Source organism: Globicephala melas, chromosome 15, assembly GCF_963455315.2.
Source record: "Globicephala melas chromosome 15, mGloMel1.2, whole genome shotgun sequence".
Lineage (NCBI taxonomy): Eukaryota > Metazoa > Chordata > Mammalia > Artiodactyla > Delphinidae > Globicephala > Globicephala melas.
The window spans coordinates 83,087,973-83,111,738 of NC_083328.1; the positions used below are offsets into that span (position 1 = coordinate 83,087,973).

Sequence of the window (23,766 nt, forward strand, 5' to 3'; positions counted from 1 at the left end):
TTCAGGCTGGATGCACTGGCACCCCCGGGACCCCGGTATGCTGGAATACCAGGGCCCCCACACATATGTCAGACGGTGGGGGGCCCCAGGACGCAGTGCGCCAGATAGAAACCCGAAGACAAATAGAAGAGGCCTATCGGCATCTGTACCCACAGCTCAGCTACCACCCCCTAATTCTCCCTAAGGTCGATCCCTCTGAATTGGACTCCCAGACCATGTCCATACTAGAAGCTACTTTTGCGCTTTTGAATACCACCAACCCCAACTTAGCACAGGATTGCTGGCTCTGCCTTCCTCAAGGACCGCCCCGCCCTATAGCCATCCCCACCTTCGCCAATTTAAATATCAGCGAACGATGTAACCCTACTTCACTCCCCGAGCCATTCCCCATACAATTTTCAAAATTTTCAACCACCTTTAATACCTCATGCTTTGTCAAGAACGATTCCCTCTCTAACGCCAGTATTGACTTGGGAATCCTTTCATCCACTGGATGTAGTCAATATATCCCCGTGAACTCCTCCCTCTGTAGTCCTAATACCACTGTCTTTGTCTGTGGAAGTAACCTAGCATACACCTATTTACCCCCGAATTGGACAGGGGTCTGCACCCTGGCCACCCTTCTCCCCAATGTAGACCTGATCTCGGGAGACACCCCATTGCCCATTCCCAGCTTTGACCTCTGGGCAGGGAGAACCAAACGAGCCATTACAGTCCTACCCCTCCTGGTAGGATTAGGAATTACAGGAGCTGTGGCCACAGGGAGTACGGGTCTTGGGGTCTCCCTTCACTCCTATAGTCAGCTGTCTAGGCAATTAATAGAAGATGTAGAAACTCTCTCTGGGACCATTCAGGACTTACAGGACCAATTAGATTCGCTGGCCGAGGTGGTCCTACAGAATAGGAGGGGCTTAGACTTGCTGACAGCTGAACAGGGTGGGATATGCCTCGCCCTAAAAGAAAAATGTTGTTTCTATGCAAATAAATCAGGCATTGTAAGAAACAAGATCCACCAGCTCCAGGAAGACCTAGCTCGCCGCCGGCAAGAATTAGCGGATAATCCCCTTTGGTCAGGATTTCATGGGATGCTCCCCTTCCTCCTCCCCATCCTGGGCCCTCTACTATGCCTCCTTCTCCTCCTCACTATAGGTCCCTGTATACTCAGTAAAGTCATGAATTTTGTTCGCGAAAGAATAAATACAGTCCAGCTAATGATATTAAGAACACAATATCAGCCCTGCGAGGCCTCAGAAATTGAAGAAACGGAGCCTTGAGGACCCAAGATTGGCTCCTCTGGTTCATGAGAAAGGGGGGAATGAGGGGGCTATGTTCTAGTTTGGTGAGAATAGGACTGAGTTGACGCCCTGCATTCAATTTGTGCTTTTCCTGGAATTTCTTTTCTGTTCTTTCCGGAGGGGAAGGGCCGAAAAAGGACCATTCCAGGGCGCGGCGCTGGGCTTGCCACATTTGGGAGCGCCGCCTGAAGTTGGGCGCACAGCCTCCCGACGCCCTGCCGTTGGGCTGGTGGAGGCCGCAGCACTGCTAGGGTTGTATCAGTCCTCCTGTTTGCACTATTTCTTTTTGCGACCATGGCCCCGCCTTAAGTATTTCTAATTAAGAAACGAAACCTCAGGAAACCGAAACTTAACCAGCCGCTCTCGCTTCTGTAATTACGCCTGCTGACCCCCCCCCCCGCAACCGTCCAACCAATCAGACGGCGACTAGTGTCTCTGTTTGAAAGTCAACCAATTGGCGACTAGTGTCTCTGTTTAAAAGTCAACCAATCGGCGACTAGTGTCTCTGTTTAAAAGTCAACCAATCGGCGACTATGTTTGTACCGGTCTATAAAAGAGCTGTACTAAACTCCGCCAGCACCTCTTAGCGTCACCGGCAACGAGTGCGCGGAGGTCCAGGTTCGAACCTGCAATAAATGACCCTTGCCGTTTGGCTTTGACTCTCGACTCTGGTGGTCTTGTGGAGGGGCCTCGCGACCTTGGGCATTTCATTTGGGGGCTCGTCCGGGATGCCCCCAAGCCCACCAGACATCAGGTCAACGGGTCATCGCTGACAACCGATCGGTAAGTAAGCCGGCTCAGGGTACCTTCTGTTTTGGGGACTAGGACAGTCCTGGCGGACGCGCTATAGGACACCTAGTCGGGTGTGGTTGGAGACGTCCACCACGACCCATCTGGGGCTGGCAGCCCATCTGAAGCGCGCACGCGATAACCTCCCCTTCCTCCTTTTACAGACTCCGCTATTGGGACTGCTCTTAATCACTTTTGTTTTCAGAGTAACCTTTTCTAATCAATCTCTTCCAGGACCTAGACATGGGCCAAGCACAGAGTACCCCCCTCTCCCTCCTTCTCGCTAATTTCGGGGATGTAAAGTCCCGAGGACACAACTTCAGTCTGGATATCCGGAGAAGAAAACTAATTACCTTCTGCCGCTCTGAATGGCCAACTTTCGGGGTTGGCTGGCCCACCGAGGGTACCTTTTGTCTTCCTATAATCCTAAAAGTTAAATCTAGAGTTTTCTTGCCAGGAAAAGAAGGCCATCCGGACCAGATCCCCTACATCCTGGTATGGCAGGACCTGGTAGAAAACCCTCCTCCCTGGATGACCCCCTTTTTGTCATCAGGGTCATGTAAGATCCTTGCGGCCCGACCAACTAAACCTCCCAAGCCTCAGACCCGAACTGCACCCATACTCTCTGACAGCCAAGACCTCCTTCTCCTAGACCCCCCCCCATATCAATCTCCTCCTGTGGCCCCACAACCAGTCCCCCTTCCTGCTCCTGGCTCTGCTCCTCTCCCCTTGGTAGAACCTCCTGCGGCCCCTCCCGGAGGGCCACCCAGGCCAGAACCGGAGGACCGAGAGGCAGAGGCACTACCGGTCCCCCTGCCCAATGAAAATAATTCCCAGGGGCCGGCTGGGCGTACTCGCGGACGCACTCAGCGCGACCCAGGGTTCCGCCATCCTGATTCCACCATAGCCCTACCCCTGCGAGAAATAGGCCCTCCCGATGAGACAGGGAACCCCCGACTCCAGTATTGGCCATTCTCTACCAGTGACCTATATAATTGGAAAACCCAGAATGCCCGTTTTTCTGATAATCCTAAAGACTTGATAGCTCTTCTAGATAGCGTTATGTTCACTCATCAGCCCACCTGGGATGACTGCCAACAGCTCCTCCGGATCCTATTCACTACCGAAGAACGGGAGCGAATCCAGCTGGAGGCGAGAAAACTGGTTCCTGGAGATGATGGTCAACCCACCGCTAACCCTGACCTCATCAATGCAGCTTTTCCCTTAACTCGCCCCCCGCAGGATGAATGGGACTATAACACCGGAGAAGGTAGGGGACGACTGCTCATTTATCGCCAGACTCTAATGGCGGGTCTCCGGGCTGCCGCGCGCAAGCCCACTAATTTGGCCAAGGTATATTCAATCGTACAAGGTAAAACAGAAAGTCCCTCCTCTTATTTAGAAAGATTAATGGAAGCCTTTAGGCAGTATACCCCTATGGATCCAGAGGCCCCCGAAAATCAGGCCGCCATTGTAATGTCCTTCGTTAACCAGGCAGCCCCTGATATTAAAAAGAAACTCCAGAAGTTAGAAGATCTGGAGGGCAAACAGATACAGGACTTACTCCGTATCGCCCAGCGCGTCTTTAATAACCGGGACGCCCCAGAGGATAAACAACTTAAAGCCACTGAGAAAATGACTAAAGTCTTGGCGGCCATTGTTCAGAAAGATCAAGAGGGCCCCCCAGCCACTCGACCTCCCAGGCGACCATTGGACAGAGATCAATGTGCCTATTGCAAGGAAAAGGGCCACTGGGCTCGGGAATGCCCCAAGAAAAGGCAGCCGCGCCCCAACCAGGGGCAATGGCAACCGAACGCCACCCCAGTCCTGTTTACGCATGATACAAAGTAGGGGGGACGGGGTTCGGAGCCCCTCCCCGAACCCAGGGTAACCCTACGAGTGGAGGGGAAACCAGTCCAATTCCTGGTGGATACAGGGGCACAGCATTCGGTCTTGGTTAAGCCCCACGGGAAAATTTCTAACAAATCCTCCTGGGTCCAGGGAGCTACGGGAGTCAAACGTTACCTATGGACCACTCAGAGAACTGTGGACTTGGGCACGGGAAGGGTAACCCATACCTTTCTGGTCATTCCCGATAGCCCTTGCCCCTTACTGGGGAGGGACTTACTCACTAAAATGGGAGCACAAATTCATTTTCGGCCAGAGGGGCCAATCGTAACAGACCCTCACGACCAACCCATATCTGTGCTCACCCTGAACTTGGAAGATGAGTACCGACTTCACCAGGAACCACCCTCCCAAAATCAAGATATAGAGTCATGGCTTCAGCAGTTCCCCGAAGCATGGGCAGAAACAGGGGGGGTGGGACTAGCCAAACACCGCCCAGCCCTATTCATAGAGATCAAACCGGGGGCAGATCCTGCACGTGTCCGACAGTATCCCATGCCCCTAGAGGCCAAGACTGGTATCACTCCTCATATTCGCCGGCTTCTTGATCTGGGGATACTGCGTCCCTGCCAGTCGGCCTGGAATACACCCCTGCTGCCAGTCCGCAAACCTAACAGTAAAGACTACCGCCCAGTGCAGGACCTGAGGGAAGTCAACAGACGGGTCATAGACATCCATCCTACTGTGCCCAATCCATATACTCTTTTGAGCGCCCTTAGTCCAGAAAAACAATGGTATACTGTGCTGGACCTCAAAGATGCCTTTTTTAGTTTACCCTTGGCGCCCAAAAGTCAAGAACTCTTTGCCTTCGAATGGTCAGATCCCGAGAGAGGTATAAACGGACAACTCACCTGGACCAGACTTCCCCAAGGATTCAAAAACTCGCCTACCTTGTTTGATGAGGCCCTACACGAGGATCTCAGTGAGTACCGGAGACAAAACCCCAATATAACCCTCCTGCAGTATGTTGATGATCTCTTAATAGCTGCTGAGACCGCTGAAGCCTGCCTGCAGGGAACCAGAAACCTCCTACGGACTCTCGGCACCCTGGGATACCGAGCCTCTGCCAAGAAAGCACAGATCTGCAGGCCTGAGGTAACTTACCTGGGATACCTATTGAAAGGGGGGCAACGATGGCTCACAGATGCACGGAAGGAAACCGTCCTCCGCATCCCCAGACCCACCACGCCTCGACAGGTGAGGGAATTTTTGGGGTCGGCTGGGTTCTGCCGTTTATGGATACCCAAATTTGCTGAAATGGCCAAACCGCTATACCTAGCCACCAAAGAGCAGACGCCCTTTGAATGGACAGAAGAGGCTGAGCAGTCATTTCAGCAGATTAAAACTGCCTTGCTATCCGCACCCGCCCTGGGTCTCCCTGATGTCTCCAAGCCCTTCCACCTCTTTGTAGATGAAAGCAAAGGCATAGCTAAGGCCGTGTTGACCCAGCCCCTCGGTCCTTGGCCCAGACCTATTGCTTACCTATCAAAAAAATTGGACCCAGTGGCTGCCGGCTGGCCTCCTTGCCTCCGGATGATCGCCGCCACGGCCCTAATGGTAAAGGATGCTGACAAACTAACTATGGGGCAGGAGTTACATGTCACCACCCCCCACGCCATCGACGGGGTTCTCAAACAGCCTCCCGACCGATGGATGAGCAATGCTCGATTAGTCCACTACCAGGGTCTACTGTTAAATCCCCTCAGAATCAGCTACACTCCGCCGCGGGCATTAAACCCTGCCTCCCTATTACCTGACCCAGATTTGGACTCCCCACTCCATGACTGTGCAGAGGTACTGGCCCAGATCCATGGGGTTCGGGAAGACCTACGTGACCAGCCCCTACCGGATGCACAAGTCACATGGTTCACTGACGGCAGCAGCTTTGTCCAGCAAGGTCAGAGGTATGCGGGGGCAGCAGTAACATCAGAAACTGAGGTGATATGGGCAGAGACTCTCCCCCCAGGGACCTCAGCCCAAAAAGCTGAATTAATTGCCCTGACCCAAGCTCTCAAGATGAGCAAAGGCCAAAAAGCTACCATATACACAGACAGCCGGTATGCTTTCGCTACCGCACATATACATGGGGCAATATACCGAGAGCGGGGACTACTCACAGCAGAGGGCAAAGACATCAAGAACAAAGAGGAAATCCTGGCCTTGCTAGCGGCCATATGGGAACCCAAAAAGCTAGCCATTGTACACTGCCCGGGGCATCAAAAACCCACGAATCCAGTCACCCGAGGCAACAATTTGGCAGACCAGACGGCTCGAAAGGCGGCACACACTCCAATACCATTACTTCCCCTGCAACTGCCGGATCCAGGCCCCCGGGAACTACCGCCCCAACCCGACTACTCGGAGGATGACATCAGATGGATGAGCAAGCTTCCTCTAACCCAGGTTAGAGACGGATGGTGGCGGGACGCTAAGAACAATATCCTCCTTCCTGAGAGACTAGGAACCCTGGTCCTTGAACGGATCCACCGTAGCACCCACTTGGGCGCCCGACGGCTACAGGATCTCATCAGGCAGACTGGACTTAAAATTAAAAATGTCTCCGAGAAGACTGAACGACTGGTTGCTGACTGTGCAGTCTGCCAACTCCATAATGCCAGCACCCACCCGCCAACCACTGGCATCCGGGAGAGAGGAAACCAGCCTGGAGCCTACTGGGAAGTGGACTTCACGGAGGTAAAGCCTGGCAAATATGGGTATAAATATTTACTGGTGTTTATAGATACCTTTTCAGGTTGGACTGAGGCATTCCCAACCAAGAATGAGACTGCACGAATAGTAGCTAAGAAGCTACTAGAAGAGATCCTGCCCAGGTATGGCTTTCCAGTTATGATAGGGTCCGACAACGGGCCAGCCTTCGTTTCTAAGGTAAGTCAGGATCTGGCTTCCATACTTGGGGCTAATTGGAAATTACATTGTGCATACCGCCCCCAGAGTTCAGGACAGGTAGAAAGGATGAATAGAACTCTAAAAGAGACCTTGACTAAATTGACCATGGAGACTGGCGCTAACTGGGTAGTCCTACTCCCCTACGCTCTGTTTAGGGTGCGAAATTCCCCCTATAAGCTAGGATTTACTCCCTACGAAATAATGCATGGTAGGCCTCCTCCTATCATCCCTAACCTAAAGACTAACCTTATCCAATTGGACCCAGAAAATAATCTCCTGTCTTCCCTCCAAGCCTTACAGCGGATACACGAGACAATCTGGCCCAAACTAAAAGAGCTATATGCAACAGGACCCCCACCTACTCCACACCAGCTCCGGCCAGGTGACTGGGTCCTTGTCAAACGCCATCGACAAGAGACCCTAGAACCCAGGTGGAAAGGACCTTACCAGATCATCCTGACAACGCCGACAGCCATCAAGGTGGACAGCATAGCTGCCTGGATCCATCACACACACGTCAAGCCGGTGGACCCATTTTCTGACCTCATCAAGTCCACTAAAGCTGACGTCACCTGGACTGTTGACCGGAGTAAGAACAATCCCCTCAAACTGACTTTGCGCCGTACCCTCCCCCATGATGACCAAGGTACTGTTGATAGCCCTAATGATAGTCCTAACCCTCAACCCTCGGGCCACGAGGGGAGGATTCGGCCCTCCCCCCAATAAGAATACTTTAATACAACTACTATATGGTGCACCATGCGAGTGCAGGGGAGGTACTATGGAGACTCCTGTTGTTCCCCGAGGGTATACTCATATGCAGGACTGCGGGGGCATAACTGCGTATCTTGTTCAGGAATATAGGGTTACCGGGGCCTCTCAAAACTGGCAATGCTACCATAAGCCTAAGCCACTCCCCCCTCGAGCTACTTGCCCCTGTTCTACCTTCCAGGAATCGATGCATAGCATGTGCTATTCCTCTTACCAGCAATGTATAGGGGCCAATAACAAGACTTATTTCACAGCCATACTACAGAATAATAAAAGCCCCACCATTAGTGATGATAATAAATACCTTCAGGCTGGATGCACTGGCACCCCCGGGACCCCGGTATGCTGGAATACCAGGGCCCCCACACATATGTCAGACGGTGGGGGGCCCCAGGACGCAGTGCGCCAGATAGAAACCCGAAGACAAATAGAAGAGGCCTATCGGCATCTGTACCCACAGCTCAGCTACCACCCCCTAATTCTCCCTAAGGTCGATCCCTCTGAATTGGACTCCCAGACCATGTCCATACTAGAAGCTACTTTTGCGCTTTTGAATACCACCAACCCCAACTTAGCACAGGATTGCTGGCTCTGCCTTCCTCAAGGACCGCCCCGCCCTATAGCCATCCCCACCTTCGCCAATTTAAATATCAGCGAACGATGTAACCCTACTTCACTCCCCGAGCCATTCCCCATACAATTTTCAAAATTTTCAACCACCTTTAATACCTCATGCTTTGTCAAGAACGATTCCCTCTCTAACGCCAGTATTGACTTGGGAATCCTTTCATCCACTGGATGTAGTCAATATATCCCCGTGAACTCCTCCCTCTGTAGTCCTAATACCACTGTCTTTGTCTGTGGAAGTAACCTAGCATACACCTATTTACCCCCGAATTGGACAGGGGTCTGCACCCTGGCCACCCTTCTCCCCAATGTAGACCTGATCTCGGGAGACACCCCATTGCCCATTCCCAGCTTTGACCTCTGGGCAGGGAGAACCAAACGAGCCATTACAGTCCTACCCCTCCTGGTAGGATTAGGAATTACAGGAGCTGTGGCCACAGGGAGTACGGGTCTTGGGGTCTCCCTTCACTCCTATAGTCAGCTGTCTAGGCAATTAATAGAAGATGTAGAAACTCTCTCTGGGACCATTCAGGACTTACAGGACCAATTAGATTCGCTGGCCGAGGTGGTCCTACAGAATAGGAGGGGCTTAGACTTGCTGACAGCTGAACAGGGTGGGATATGCCTCGCCCTAAAAGAAAAATGTTGTTTCTATGCAAATAAATCAGGCATTGTAAGAAACAAGATCCACCAGCTCCAGGAAGACCTAGCTCGCCGCCGGCAAGAATTAGCGGATAATCCCCTTTGGTCAGGATTTCATGGGATGCTCCCCTTCCTCCTCCCCATCCTGGGCCCTCTACTATGCCTCCTTCTCCTCCTCACTATAGGTCCCTGTATACTCAGTAAAGTCATGAATTTTGTTCGCGAAAGAATAAATACAGTCCAGCTAATGATATTAAGAACACAATATCAGCCCTGCGAGGCCTCAGAAATTGAAGAAACGGAGCCTTGAGGACCCAAGATTGGCTCCTCTGGTTCATGAGAAAGGGGGGAATGAGGGGGCTATGTTCTAGTTTGGTGAGAATAGGACTGAGTTGACGCCCTGCATTCAATTTGTGCTTTTCCTGGAATTTCTTTTCTGTTCTTTCCGGAGGGGAAGGGCCGAAAAAGGACCATTCCAGGGCGCGGCGCTGGGCTTGCCACATTTGGGAGCGCCGCCTGAAGTTGGGCGCACAGCCTCCCGACGCCCTGCCGTTGGGCTGGTGGAGGCCGCAGCACTGCTAGGGTTGTATCAGTCCTCCTGTTTGCACTATTTCTTTTTGCGACCATGGCCCCGCCTTAAGTATTTCTAATTAAGAAACGAAACCTCAGGAAACCGAAACTTAACCAGCCGCTCTCGCTTCTGTAATTACGCCTGCTGACCCCCCCCCCGCAACCGTCCAACCAATCAGACGGCGACTAGTGTCTCTGTTTGAAAGTCAACCAATTGGCGACTAGTGTCTCTGTTTAAAAGTCAACCAATCGGCGACTAGTGTCTCTGTTTAAAAGTCAACCAATCGGCGACTATGTTTGTACCGGTCTATAAAAGAGCTGTACTAAACTCCGCCAGCACCTCTTAGCGTCACCGGCAACGAGTGCGCGGAGGTCCAGGTTCGAACCTGCAATAAATGACCCTTGCCGTTTGGCTTTGACTCTCGACTCTGGTGGTCTTGTGGAGGGGCCTCGCGACCTTGGGCATTTCAAAGGCAGTTTTAAGCAAAACTTAAATACCCTTTTACGAGAAAGCAAGAGACCTCAAAAGGCCATGCCCAGGGTGGTTTCCTCAGACCCCCTCAGGGGTCCCTGCAGCATCCTGGACCCCTAGGAAGACTTTCAGGAAACATGTCAGAGACTCAGAGTACACTCAGCCCTCTGTATCCACGGGTGCATCATCCTCAGATACAACCAACTGCGGATCGAAAATATTCGGAAGAAAATTCAGAGAGTTCCAAAAAGCAACACTTGAATTTTCCACCTGGCAACTATTTACCTAGCATTAAGAGAGTATTTGCAACTATTTACCTAGCATTTACATTGTATTAGGTCACATAAGTACCCCAGAGATGATTTAAAGTGCGTGGGAGGATGAGCTTAGGTTATATGCAAATACTTGCCCATTTTAGAGAAGGTTCTTGAACATCCATGGATTTTGGTATCTTCTGGGGTCCTGGAATAAACCCCTCTATAGATCCCGGATACAGAGGGATGACCATAATTTTAATTTTAAACCTTAAAATTTTAGACTATCAAGTAGCCTTTGAATTACACTTTTACGTTGCAGCGGCAGGCTGGTATTTTTCTGTCTGGTAAAGTGTAAGTTTTTAAAAATCCCTTGTGGAATCTCCACACTCTGCATGTCCACGGGTCTGCAGACAGCCATTGGGAAACACTGGGCCACAAATTCAAGGAAGATAAAAGCAGAAGAAGCAAACAAAAGCGTCGGAGAAGTACCCCCTCCCAGATCAATGTTGTCGCTTTGGCAGCGCTATTGTTGTTTCTGTTGTTGGTTCACTATTTGCTTCAGGCCACACCTTTGCGCTGTCCGGCCCTCATGGATAGGACAGTGTATGTCCCCTCAGGCCAGATTTGCAGACACGTCCACCTGCCCTGCCCTTCTCCGTCTCTTGCCTTTGTCAGACATCACCCATTAATCGCGGTCTTCCCTCCCAGGGGGCAGCCTCACCAGCCCCAGATGAGCACTCCCCACTGCCTGGCTGCCTCCCTTCTGTCTGACCCCACAGGAAGTGTCACAGCACAAACGCACGGGCGTGCGATCCGTGTAAGTTCATTATCCTTTCTGGCTCCCATGTCCGCTGTCAAACCAGAGTCCTGCCTATGCCGTTGGTGTGAGGTTGAACGCGAGGGTGCAAAGACCTCTCACAGTCCTGGCGAATAATAGCCCCGGTGCGATGCAAGCTGCTGTCTAATCAGATCACCTTTGTTGTGATGTTCCAGGCTCCCTCGTTATTCAACAAGGGCTCCAGAGGCCCACAATGTATGTAAATTAGAGCAGCACGTGGAGATCTGGAGAGGGAAGGAAGGGGAGGAGAAAGAGTGAGAACGGAGGTCAGGATGTGAAATGGGCCCCCGGAGAGGCTGGAACGCAGATCACCCCCCAGGAGGCCGAGAGCACACTCAGCGGTGGGACACACGGGGGCTTCCAGCTCCAGCCTTGGGAACCGGGGCACGTGTGTGCTCCCTGTACTTGGCCGTGTTCTGGGCTTCAGTCAAGTCCAGAGAAACCTGACACACATTTTACATCAAAGCTCTTAAAATAATATTGAAAAATCTGTCTATCTATCTATCTGTCTGTCTGTCTGTCTATTTACCTACCTAGCACTTTTGGTATTAAAACGATCATCCCTATAGTAGGGAGTACAATGTGAGAGTCTTTTAAAATTTAAAACAAAATAAAAACAACTGTCAGAAAGGTAATGCTTGCATCCCACCCTTGATGGGTCCTCTGAGGGTTCCTGGCGAGTTTGCCCTGTCCGCCTTAGCTGGACTGAAGGGAGAGGGGATTGGAAATCGGAGGAGCCCTGCTGTGACCTTGCTCACAGGTTCTGCTCCCTGGAGGGCTTGGTGGCCACTGGTCCAGCGCAGCTGTTCCTGGTTAACTTGCATGAATTTTGTTGTTTCCATCATCTGGCGACTCTTTCTTCTGCTCAGACACTCCACCAGCATGGGTGCCACCTTGCGCCCTAGGCCCCCTGGCCACCCAAGCTGTGTTCCAGCCTCCAGGAGATGAGCAATGGTTCTTCCCTCTAGGAAACCATGGTGCCACCTTGAGTGCCTATTAGATGTGTATGGTATGTGGTAGGTGGAATCTTTTAAATATATTGATGCTCAGTTATTCTAATTTAATTGTTCTGATGTTAACCAGCCATCTACATTTTCTAAAAAAACCAACCCAGTTGATTGTAATTGAAAGCCTGAGTTGAGAGCTACTATCCCAGGCCAAAATGTACAAATAAGCAGCTCACATACCAGCATCCCATCTCCTCCTGTCAGACGGAGATCTCCAAGCCATCGCTATGATAGGCAAACTCTAAGGTGGTCCCATGACCTCTGTCATTTGGTGTTAAGCCCTGCATAGTCCCCTCCCTGTGCAGATCCCACTCCACTCCAGTGCAGACCTGTCATTTAGTTATGGAATGACTCACGTTCTGGGTTTGTGCAGTAACTTAAACTTTTGCTGTGTGGTTTGTAGTTTGTACGGATAGGTATCTCATCCAGAAGTATCAATAGATTCAGCTTCAGTGTATGAGGCAAGCACCTTGCACAGGTGGGCCCAGAACCATGGGGCACGTGTTTTTTTTTTATCTCACTTTTGTGATGGTGAACGAGCATGGAATTACTTCCCACATCATCACCTGATGGAGCCAGTAGATTCGTTCCCACCGATACCACACTTCCTGGTTTCAGTGTCCCTTGATAACTATTGCCTTGTCCCATTACTATTAGAGGGTCAAAAGAGTGATTTTTAAAACTGTGTCATTCCCCCGAATTTATATTAGCTAGCATTTTCTTCCCAAGAAGACTCCCTCATCACCTATGTGATGGCCCTGCAATACAGTCCAGTCCATACGAGATTGTCGAGATAATTGCTCTATTCTTTCCAGTTGTGTATCAGTTTTTAAGAATAACAAGATGGAGTTAGTGTTTAGGGACTAAAATCTGCAAACTAGGGGTGTTCATTTTTAAATACTACTGGGTTGTAGTCTTCTAAATCTTTGTAGGAGACAGAAAATATTTTATAAAGAAAATGTGTTTATACCAATATTTTCAATTTAACATTAAGATTACAGGGAGTTGCTTCTATTTTTATATATTGGAATGTAGTTGATTACAATGTTGTGGTAGTTGCAGGTGTACAGCAAAGTGATCAGTTATATATACACATGTATCTATTCTTTCTCGGGAGTTGCTTCGTTGACTTAAAATTTTTCTGGAAGGCTGAAAACCGTGGCTGCCAACGACAATAACATTAACATAATTGTGTACTTTATCTTACAATCTCTCTGTAATAGTTTCAAAATAGCCATCCCAGTAATGAAGCCAGGCTGACATTTCTTTGAGTGTTTTTCCTCAGAATATATCCTATTAGGACTATATAGCTAAAAGTGTGTTTTAAAGTCAATTGAGCCAATGATTTTCTCCGTGTGGTGATGTTACCAGTCTGATAGAATTTTAGGCTTGTTTCCTTTCCAAAAAAATTTTTTTGTTGTTAAGTATTTTTGTTTATTTATTTATTCATTTATTTATTTTAAAATTTTATATTGGACTATAGTTGATTTATAATGTTGTGTTAGTTTCAGGTGTACAGCAAAGCGATTCGGTTATACATATACATATATCTATTCTTTTTCAAATTCTTTTTCCATTTGGGTTTTTGCAGAATATTGAGTAGAGTTCCCTGTGCTACTCAGTAGGTCCTTGTCGGTTATCTATTTTATCCTTTTCAAATTTTAAAGATTGTTTTCCTTTTTAAATGTAATCCTTTTTTAATTATGCAAAAACATTTACATGGTGCCCAGATCAAAATGATATAAAAATGACAGCCAGAGAACTTGAGTGTCATCTCTGTCTTCTCCATCCTAATTTTCCCCTCCACCACTAGTCGCCCAGTTTATTAGATTTTGGCTATATTTACATTGTTTCTTTGTGATAATATAAGTGTTTACGTGGATGTATTTACCTGTCCCTTTTGCATTCCTCTTTTGATATTTTTTCCTGTGTGTCTTTGGGGACAGTCCTAGAAGTGAGATCAATAGGTCAGGGGGTAAACACACACAGGACTGTCCTGCAAGTCGCCTCACTCCCCTTTCCCAGGAATTGGCTTCCCACCAGCGACATTAGAGAGTGTCAGTTTCTCCACAGTATCAACCACAGAGCACGTTGCAAGCTGCTTTTTCAGTTTGTTAAGTGACTGTGTCTTGGTGTAATTTTAATTTGTATTTCTCATATTATAAATCAGGCTGAGTACCTGTTCATAGGATCAAGGACCGTTTGCATTTCTTGTTCTGTGAGTTTTCTGTCTATATCCTTAGCTTGTTTCTTAAGCTTCAGGGCTTGCTTGAATTCTGAGACTTTAGGGCTTCTGTATGTATTTGATAGATGAGGTTTTGGAGACTCGTTCCTGTGAGTGTACGAGTCAATCTTTTGTTCACTTTTACTGCTGAGTTGGCTGGGATGCGCCGGGATTCGGTTATCTATTCGCGCCAGTTGCTGGAGATTTGAATTTCTTTCCATTTGGGGCTATTATGAATAATGCCGAGTGTGAATAATACACCTACAATTTTGTGTGTATGTATGTTTTCATTTCTCTTGGATAAACACCTAAAAGTGGACTTGCCGGGTCTGTGATCAGTGTACGTTTAACTATATAAGGTGCTACCAGGCTGTCTTCCAAAGTGGCCGCACCATTTACCTTCCCACCAGCAATGTATTAGGTCTATTAGTATTTTTTTATGAATACATAAACATTTTTAAATCATAAGTTTTTATATTAAATACGGTAAATCTATCCATTTCTCTATTTATTCTGCATAAACAAAAGCTCTTTGGGATCCTCAACATTTTTTAAGAGTGCAAAGGGGTCACAAGACCAAGATGTTTGAAAACGGCAGTTTTAGAGCAAAACTGAGAAATAGAATGTGTTTTCTAGCAGGGAGCCCTGCTGTGTTTTTCTAGCCTGAGCCAAGTTCATTTTAAAGGAAACAAATTCTCAAAGTCCCTGAGACCATGCTTGAGGACATGAGGTTGAAGAACATCCGTTTAAGGGCTTCCCTGGTGGCGCAGTGGTTGGGAGTCCGCCTGCCGATGCAGGGGACGCGGGTTCGTGCCCCGGTCTGGGAAGATCACACATGCCGCGGAGCGGCTGGGCCCGTGAGCCATGGCCGCTGAGCCTGCGCGTCTGGAGCCTGTGCTCCGCAACGGGAGAGGCCGCAACAGTGAGAGGCCCGCGTACTGCAAAAAAAAAAAAAAAAAAAAAATCCATTTAAGAATATAAAATTCTGAAATATGCAGGTCTCGTTCAATAGCGCGTTCGCGCTGCAGCGGTGGGGTTTTCTCACTAGGCTGCTAAAACTGGCTTTGCTGCTCTCTTTTTTCACGCTTTTCATCGCAAAAATAACCCCCTAGCAATATGAAAAATTTCTCTTGTAAGCAGTTCACATTTTTTTTCACCCCAAACACTCCCCTGTGTCTTCGTCGGGTCTGCAAATGTGAATCTGAGAACGACTGAGTGACCCAATTTTACCATCGGGTAAAAGTGACGTAAGTGCTCTAGAAAAATCCCGCTTCTCCGTGTGTGATGACGATGCTCCTGTCACTCTCCTCTCTGCCTTCGTGGCCCTTGGGACACTAGAGCATCATAAGGGCCCTCCCTGGGGGCCTGGGGGCAGCTCACCCCTCGGGCTGCGGGCAGCCACTCCCTGGGGCTGGGATGGAGGACGAGCAGGTTGTGCTGGTCCCTTGACACCCAGGAGGGGGGACCCCAGGAAAGACTTTGCCTCGATCTTAGTGTGGCTCATGAGCTCTGTTGCCCTGTGGCCTCTCCAAGCACCTGTGTCCCCTCACAAGTGGACAAGGGGCCTCCACCTTCCGTGCGGCTGTGACATCACACAGGGCCTTAAGCAAGTGGAAGCTAGTTTATAATCACACTCCCATTGCTCGGTGTTGGTTCACGCTCCTTCCTTCCCACAGACGGCTACAGGGGCTCAGAGTGTCACATAAATGAGAGCAGAAGGACAGGGGTGGGGAACAGTGAGTACAAACAAGGGTCTGGCCATGAAGTGGTCCTGGGTAAGGCTCGGGTCACCCACCAGGTCCCGGGGTGGCACACGTGGACTCTGAGCTCGTGGCTGTCAGGGCAGGGGTCGCTCACCAACCACGGGGTCCTTGGCCGGGTTTGGGGGTTATGTGAAGTCGGGGTCCAGACTCTGGGCATCGTTTACCTTGAGCATTTGAAAAATTTAAATTGCATTTTAATTTTTTTAACCAAACGTCCCTATACAGGCAATTAATTTGGAATCACTACGTAACAATTAAAATGGAAAGTTCAGTGACTGAAAGATTCAGCAAAACCATCCCCTCCTCCCTGGCCCACCTGGCGCCCTCTGCCGTGCACCTGGCGTATTGCTTATGCGAGATTCAGATGCACGTTTGCAGAATCTCGGCTTCAGTCTTCCCAGCCACCACTAGAGGGAAGCGTCATCATATTAAGGATTCCTGAGGCTTCCCTGAGAAAAGCACTGGAGTATAAATATTCCTGTTTGTTCTGGAAAAGCTGAAGCCCCACGGGAGTAAGGACAATAGGAAAATGAACCTCCAGGTGCCCTAAGGCCCGATAGTGTCTAATATTTGGCCAGTTTTGTTACATCCATCCTACCTATAACCCTGTTTTCTTAAAGTGTCTTAAAGCAAATCCCGAACACGTCTGGATTCACCTGAAAATAATCCAATATGTGTCTTTTCCAGAAAAGGACTCATTAAATCCTTCGACATAGCCACCATCGCATCGTCACCCCTAACAAAATACCACCAATCCCTTGATACTATATAAGCCAGTTCCGCTTTTATTACTTCTTGATTATCTCAAAATGCCTCTTCGCAGTTGCTTTGTTCAAACTCACATCCAAACAAGGTCAGCACATTTGTGTTGGATGAAATGTCTCTAACATGTCTTTCCACTTACGGAGTTTCTTGCTTTCCTCATTTTTGTTCGCAAGTTTCGTTGTTATTTGGGGGGTGGGTATGGCATTTATCTTTTGAAGAAACTGAATATTTGTCCGGCTATAGGAGCCCCAGGTCTGGTTTAACTGCCCTAGCGCCCTGCATTCCTGGGAACTGGTGGTTAGACTGAGATGCTCCGTCAGTCTCAGGTCTGAGTCTTTGGGAAAGACCTCTGGGTGAGGCAGGTGTGAATCCCACTACCTCCCATCCAGAGGCAGAGAATATCAGGGTGTCTCCTTTGGGCTGTCCCACTTGGTTGAATCGGGTCCTTTCATCATAAAATTTGCCCGTCCACGTTTCACCGGATGGTGTGAGCAGGAGCTTCTGACTATGCCTAGCTCCATCGCTTCACTAGAAATTGCAAAACGACGATATTCTAATCACATCATTCCCTTGGCATTTTTAAGCTGGAATTCTATTTATAAGAACACGGAGAACTCTTTCCTCATCAACTACTTGGTTACTCTGGAATACGGTTTTTATGGGAACAGGAGGATAAATGCTTCATTTTTTTCCTTAATCTATTTTCATAATACAGAGTTGATGTCCTAGCAATTTGAGAGGTTTTTCTTCCCCTCGTAAACTCATGGCATTTCATACACTAGATGTATTCAGCCACTGCCCCCATTATTCTTCTGGGTGGTCATCTGTCTCATCGAGGCCAGTGGGAGCCTCTTCGGGTCAGCCCGTATCCCCGGGACTCAAAGACTTTGAGAGCGTCCTTGCCTCCTGGGGTGACCAGATGTTCGAGGCTCAGCTATGCATCTCCTGCCCCAGAAGTGGACTCAGCCCTTTCTCTGAGGAGCCCTGGTTCCCGTCAATTTAGGGAGGGTGGAGTGGGTGATGTGCTCACATCCACAGTTCTTGCACAAGGCAGGTAAGGGCTCTGATGGGGAAGGGGCCGTGGCATCAGATATTAGTGATGCAGCCCTTGCTTAATTATGGTACCCCCTATAAACTCCTAAGAATTGTAACTCATTTGAATTCTGCCTTCTACTCAAATCTCAGCTTTTGTTTTAATATCCAAGTAATCCATTCCTCCCTAAAACTCTGAGTACCGTGGCTATCCTAGGGAAATGTATGATTTTTATCCAAGGGCCTTACTCATGCCTGAGCTCAGGGCCCCGAGCTCACAGATGCTAGTTTGAAAGGATGAATTGAGCGAGAGAGCAGGTGTGCGCCCACCTGAGCCTGGGCCCCATTTCCCAGCCCTGCCCTTTCCTCCCTCTTCGTCTTTGCTGCCTGATCTATCTACTCCAAATGCCTATTTTGTTGCTGCAGCCTCTGTGTCTATATGATCCATATTAAGCCATCTTTGGAATAAGATGGGCTGTGAAGTGACGTGAAAATCAGAATATGAGAAGGGAAACCTCCTGTGTGTCGAGGGCTTTGCCGCCGTGGGCCAGACGCTGGGCCAGGTGATTCTGCACATCCCACCACACCCGCGGGACCACCTAACGAGATGGGCTTTGCTGCCACCGTTTTACAGAGGTGGGCACTGAGTTTCAGCAAGTTTACTCCCAAGGTCATGAGTGTTAGTAGCCCAAGCAGAGCTTACCGTTGGCCTCCAGCTGGTGCTCCAGGCTCTCTCCCCTTCTTACCCCTCTTGTTTCCTTCCTACCAGAATCGCTGGTAAATATCAAGGACAAGGTCATTTCCTTGGATCGCAGGGGATGGCACTCTTGCTAAGAAGCATGAAAAATAACGATTACCATATGCCCTTTGACCCCACCCCAGTGATGGACTTCGGGAATTCTTTTTTATGACAGTCACAGAACTCGGTACCCGCCCAAGACAACCATCTACGTTAGGCGTCCTCCACCGGCAATGCCCTAAGCCCCTCCCCGGAAGAGGAGGTAAAGTCCTTCAGTGATGTTTACTCTTCGGATACCTTATGAGGTTTTCAGTTTTTCTCTCACCCTGCTGACGTGGAATCACTAAAATCTAAAACTGTTTTCCCCAAAGCCCTACAAGCCAAATGACTTAATATAAACTTCAGAGAAGTCACCACAACAGATCAAATGTGTGGACAGTCCTCATACCTGCTGCTGTGCGGGCCACTCAAAAGTTCACGAGAACAACCAGTGCCACCGCGAGACTCATTCAAACCGCAAACCAGAAAATTCACCCAAATTGCCTCTGCCTGTCCTCACCTGGCCCCCAAAAGATGCTTCAGAACCAACACCTTCTTGATCGAATGCCTTCTAGACTTCAAAGCTGGATTTATAATTTGTTCCACAAGGACCATTTACTTTAGCTTGAAATGATAGTAAAATAATTTAGAACCACCAAGCTCTTAGTGGGACAAAATGGAATATATCACACACTTGATTAATTTTTAAAGGCGAGAATGAAGACGATAAGTGAAGATAATCAATGTAGGACCAAAAGAAAACCAATGGTAAGAGGATAAAAAGTAAGTTCAAAGATATTATCAATTTTATTTGACAGCAATGTATTAAATAATCCAATTAAAAGACAAAGATTGCCAGACTGGAAGAAAAAAACAAACTTGTTGCCGCCTTCAAGATAAACTACTTAAACCTAAGGGCAGAGAAAGTGTGAAGTGAACTCTTGGAAAAAGATGAATGTAAATACTAACCAAAAGAAAGTTGGCTTATCTATACGGGTACTAGTTATCAGGCAGAGTAAACTTTAACTTATGACACATTACTAGAGATAGAGTCATGTCACTATAATGGAAGGATCTGTGCACCAGGAAGGTGCGACGATGTAACTGCATATGCACCTGATAACATAGATTCAAAATATGTAAAACACATAGGGAGAATATTAGTAAGTTACCAGTGGTGGCCGTGGAGCAGGGTACCTATGAGGAGCTAGAGAAAGGAGAAGTCATATCTGGGACTAGATTAGGGCCAGACAACTCTATGGACATGAACTGACTTTGTCTTGGATGAAGCATGATTAAGTATTGAGCGGAAGGGCTGGTGTCTACTAAAAATCATATAGCAGTGTGTTCAAGCAGAGAGTGTGCTGGTAAACGTCCAGCCTCACAGATGATGTCAAGTTCCTCCAAGTGGCAAAATGCATGCAAATTCCTCCAGGCGCTGTGAACCAATCAAAAGATGGCAGATGAGCCTGTTACATTGAGGGAATACACAACCCAGACTCTACAAGGATAACTGTGAGAAATCAGTTACAAACACTATAAAGAGCCATCGTACCGTGTTCCCACAGACGTTGGCTTCATCCGCCACAGCCCACACAGCTAACGACATCTGGGTAGGCACCATAACGGAGTCAATTTGGGAAACAAAGCCAAAACCATGATGACCTCATCCCAAAGCATGATATAGCTGAATCCTCAGTTCTGCAACAGTGTTCGTCATCTATGTCCGGGGGCAAAGGAAGAGAAAGAAGACCTGGGGAAAGAGATCTAAAACAACAAGGGGCCGTTATAAAAGACTTTAGAAACAACTGGACTCGTTAGTCTGCAAAGTTCTGGAAAGGTTAAGAGAATGTGGTAGAATCTATGAAACCATGGAAGTTAGGGTTAGGAAAAGTCCAGACTCGTGATATATGTATTCGATCCTGAGATATGTCTGAGTTTCTGCCTCAAAGTTAGTGACTTACAACACCACAGATCTCTCGTCTTGCAGCTGTATTGCGTACAGGCCCGACGTGGGTCTCGCGGGGCTGGAGTCCAGGTGTGGGCAGGGCTCTGCTCCTTCCTGGGGTTCTGGGGGGAGAATCTTTTCTAGCTGCTGGCATCCACCTATATTCCCTGGTTCCTGACCTTTTCCTCCATCGTCAAAGCCAGCAAGTGGGCTGTCTCCGTCAGCTCGGACTGAAACAACACAGAGCCATAGGCTGGGGGGCTTAAACCACGGACGTTTCTTTTCTCACAGTTCTGGAGGCTGGAATCCAAGATCGAGGTGCCGCCAGGGTTGGTTTCTGGGGAGGCCTCTCTTCCTGGCCAGCCGTGTTTCCCTTCCCACGGTCCTCACGTGGGGCAGAGGCTGAGATCTCCCTCTCTGCCTCTTCTCACAAAGCCACAGATTGGGGACCCCGCCCCTCTGACCTCATTTAACCTAATTACCCCCTGAAGTCCCTATATCCTGACACAGTCACGGGAGTTAGGGCTTCAGTGAATATTCGGGGTGGGGGGTGGAGAAAATTCAGCTCATGGCACAGGACAGGTCCCTCTGACCTCCTCTGGCCTCCTTCTTCCAATCTGAAGGCTCCTGTGCTGGCCGGCCTGCCTGGCCTCGCCCCCATAATCCACGACAGTCTCCCCATTTGAAGTCGGCTCATCTGCCAGCCTAACTCACTGCACACTCGATTGCCTTTTGCCACGTAACCTAACATAGTCGAAGGTTCTGTGAATTGGGACGTGCACAGCCCAGGAGGCCATGGTACACAGAAGAAATGAGTGCTACCCGGGGGTCTGAAAGCAGCAGTTTTAGGACAGATAAGTGGAGGTTCTTTTTTTGTTTGTTTGTTTGTTTGTTTTTTGCGGTACGCGGACCTCTCACTGTCGTGGCCTCTCCGGTTGCGGAGCACAGGCTCCGGACGCGCAGGCTCAGCGGCCATGGCTCACGGGCCCAGCCGCTCCGCGGCATGTGGGATCTTCCCGGACTGGGGCACGAACCTGCGTCCCCTGCATCGGCAGGCGGACTCTCAACCACTGTGCCACCAGGGAAGCCCAAGTTGAGGTTCTTATTCCTTGTTTTATTGTGATAAAAGCACATAACACAAAACCATCCGGACCATGTTTACGTGTGCAGTGCAGTGGTGTTGTCTCTATGTATATCGCTGTGCATCTGATCTCTGGAACTTTCTCACCTTGAAAGACTGAAACTCTACCCGTGGAGCAAGTCCTCCTCCCCTGGCCCACCGTCGAACCTGCTAGGACTTTGATGACCGTGGATCCTCATGGAGTGGGCTCTCACCGTGTCTGTGTTTCGTGTCGGGCTCGTTTCACTCAGCACGATGTCCTCACGGCTCATCCCTGCTGTACGTAGCACAGCAAGTGTTCCCTTCTGCTTTAGACTGAATACCGTTCCACCGATGTCTACACCGCACGGTGCGTACCAGCCATCCACCAACCGATGTTTAAGCGTTTCCATGTTTCCTGTATCGTGAACAGCGCTGCAGTGAACACAGGTGTGCAAACAGCTCTTCGAGATCCTGTTTACAATCCTTTAGGGTTTATACGCAGAAGCGGGATTGCCGGATCGTAAGGGGATGTTGGGAGAGGCAGTCTCATGTGTGCCGTCTTTCGACCCCACTCGGCCACCAGTGGAGGGGCCTCGGGCCTGGAGCACATCCCCACCTCGCACGCAGCCTGTGTGGGCCCGGCCCCTCGTGCGGGCATCTCTCTCCCCAGGTCAGACTGTGTGTCGTCTCTGCTCTGTGTCACACGGCACCCGGCCAACCCCACTGTCTCTCTGTCCCCTGAGGGGAGGGGACGGGGCCCTTCTGATGAGACGGGAGGGGTGCGTCGGGCCAGTGGCCCCGGGTCGGCTTCCACGTGGGCCCGCCCACTGCTGAGGCTGGTCTTGCCATGTCTCTCCTCTGCGTGGCTCCATCCAGTGCTTTGCTGTGGTGTCTTTTTCTCGGTGTCTTGGGTACCACGAGGCCGAGGGCAGAGTCATTCAGACTTCCGCTCCCGGTGACAGATGACAGAGGCCACTTTCTGGACACTGGAGCAGTGAGCAAGGTCGCCAACAGGCACCCCGTGGCTTGGTGGGAACACGAAGCTCCTCGGCCCACTGCCACAGGGCAAAGCCGGCTCTGGGGGTGGAGGGTGACGGGCTGCTCAGGTGCCCTCCGCCACGGGTGTTCCCGTGGTGTCCCGGGGGTCGCGGACGATGTCAGAGGGAAGTAGGGGCCTGTGAGGGGCTCCACCAGGTCGGTCACTTGCTGGCCTCACTCTGCACAGAACCGCTGACGGGGCTGCTGAAATGAGATCCTTCTCTAGGGATGAAGTACAGAGTGAAGGGCAGACGTGGGCAGAAGCGGGGGAGCCCCAGGCAGCCTGGTTGGTGTGTCTGTTTGGTGAAGGGACATTGCAGACCCAAATGATTCAGGCGTTTGACATAGTCAGGGATGGACCGAGGTCTCCAGGACCCACTGGGACCAGGGACCCTCTACTCCTATCAGGATAAAGGGCAGAATGGGGGGAATTCAGATTCTTCTGGGGCTCTTGGGTGCTGGTTCCCACATGACCATATTTCCAGGTCCCCATTAGGGTGGGATTAAACGGATGACATTGGGGATTTGGGGGTGAATGTGATGATCTATGACACACGGGTGCTGATACGCCTGTGGGTGGGGTCTCTGGGCCATTGGGGGTGCTGGCAATGGTGGTCCCGCAGCAGAGTGCATTGTGGGCCCTGGCGTTTTGGCTGCTTGTGGCTCAGAATGTCACTGTCATCTGGGGGGGGTCTGACCCTCAGCAAAGAATTCAAGTCGTAACAGTGGGGCGTGTCCACTCCCACCCAATCCCCTACGTTACCCAAGCCCAGCGGGCTGTTCATCGCAAGCTGGGCTGCCCTCCAGGCGGATGGGGGATTGTTAACTCAGGGCTTGCTGCAGACAGGAATGTTACAGACCATCTGTCACCATTTAACAGCCCCGTTTGGCTGATCAAAAAGGCCTCCAGGACGTGGAAACTGGCAAGGGGCCATCCCAGGTTGGATCCACCCTCAGGGCCAGGTGTCCTCACTAAAATGGTCAGTGACAGCCCATTCCCCAGACGGGTAAGTCATTATTGACTTGGCGGTTT

At 49.7% G+C, this 23,766-nt stretch overlaps 1 protein-coding gene across 1 annotated transcript; it reads left to right on the forward strand.

The window, feature by feature from the left end:
* Positions 1-10: 10 nt before the first annotated feature.
* On the forward strand, positions 11-7,865 carry LOC132593515 (uncharacterized). Its single transcript, XM_070043729.1, is given in 4 exon segments — positions 11-35; positions 2,821-6,686; positions 7,272-7,545; positions 7,852-7,865. Coding segments are annotated over 4 exon segments (4,179 nt in total).
* Positions 7,866-23,766: the final 15,901 nt, after the last annotated feature.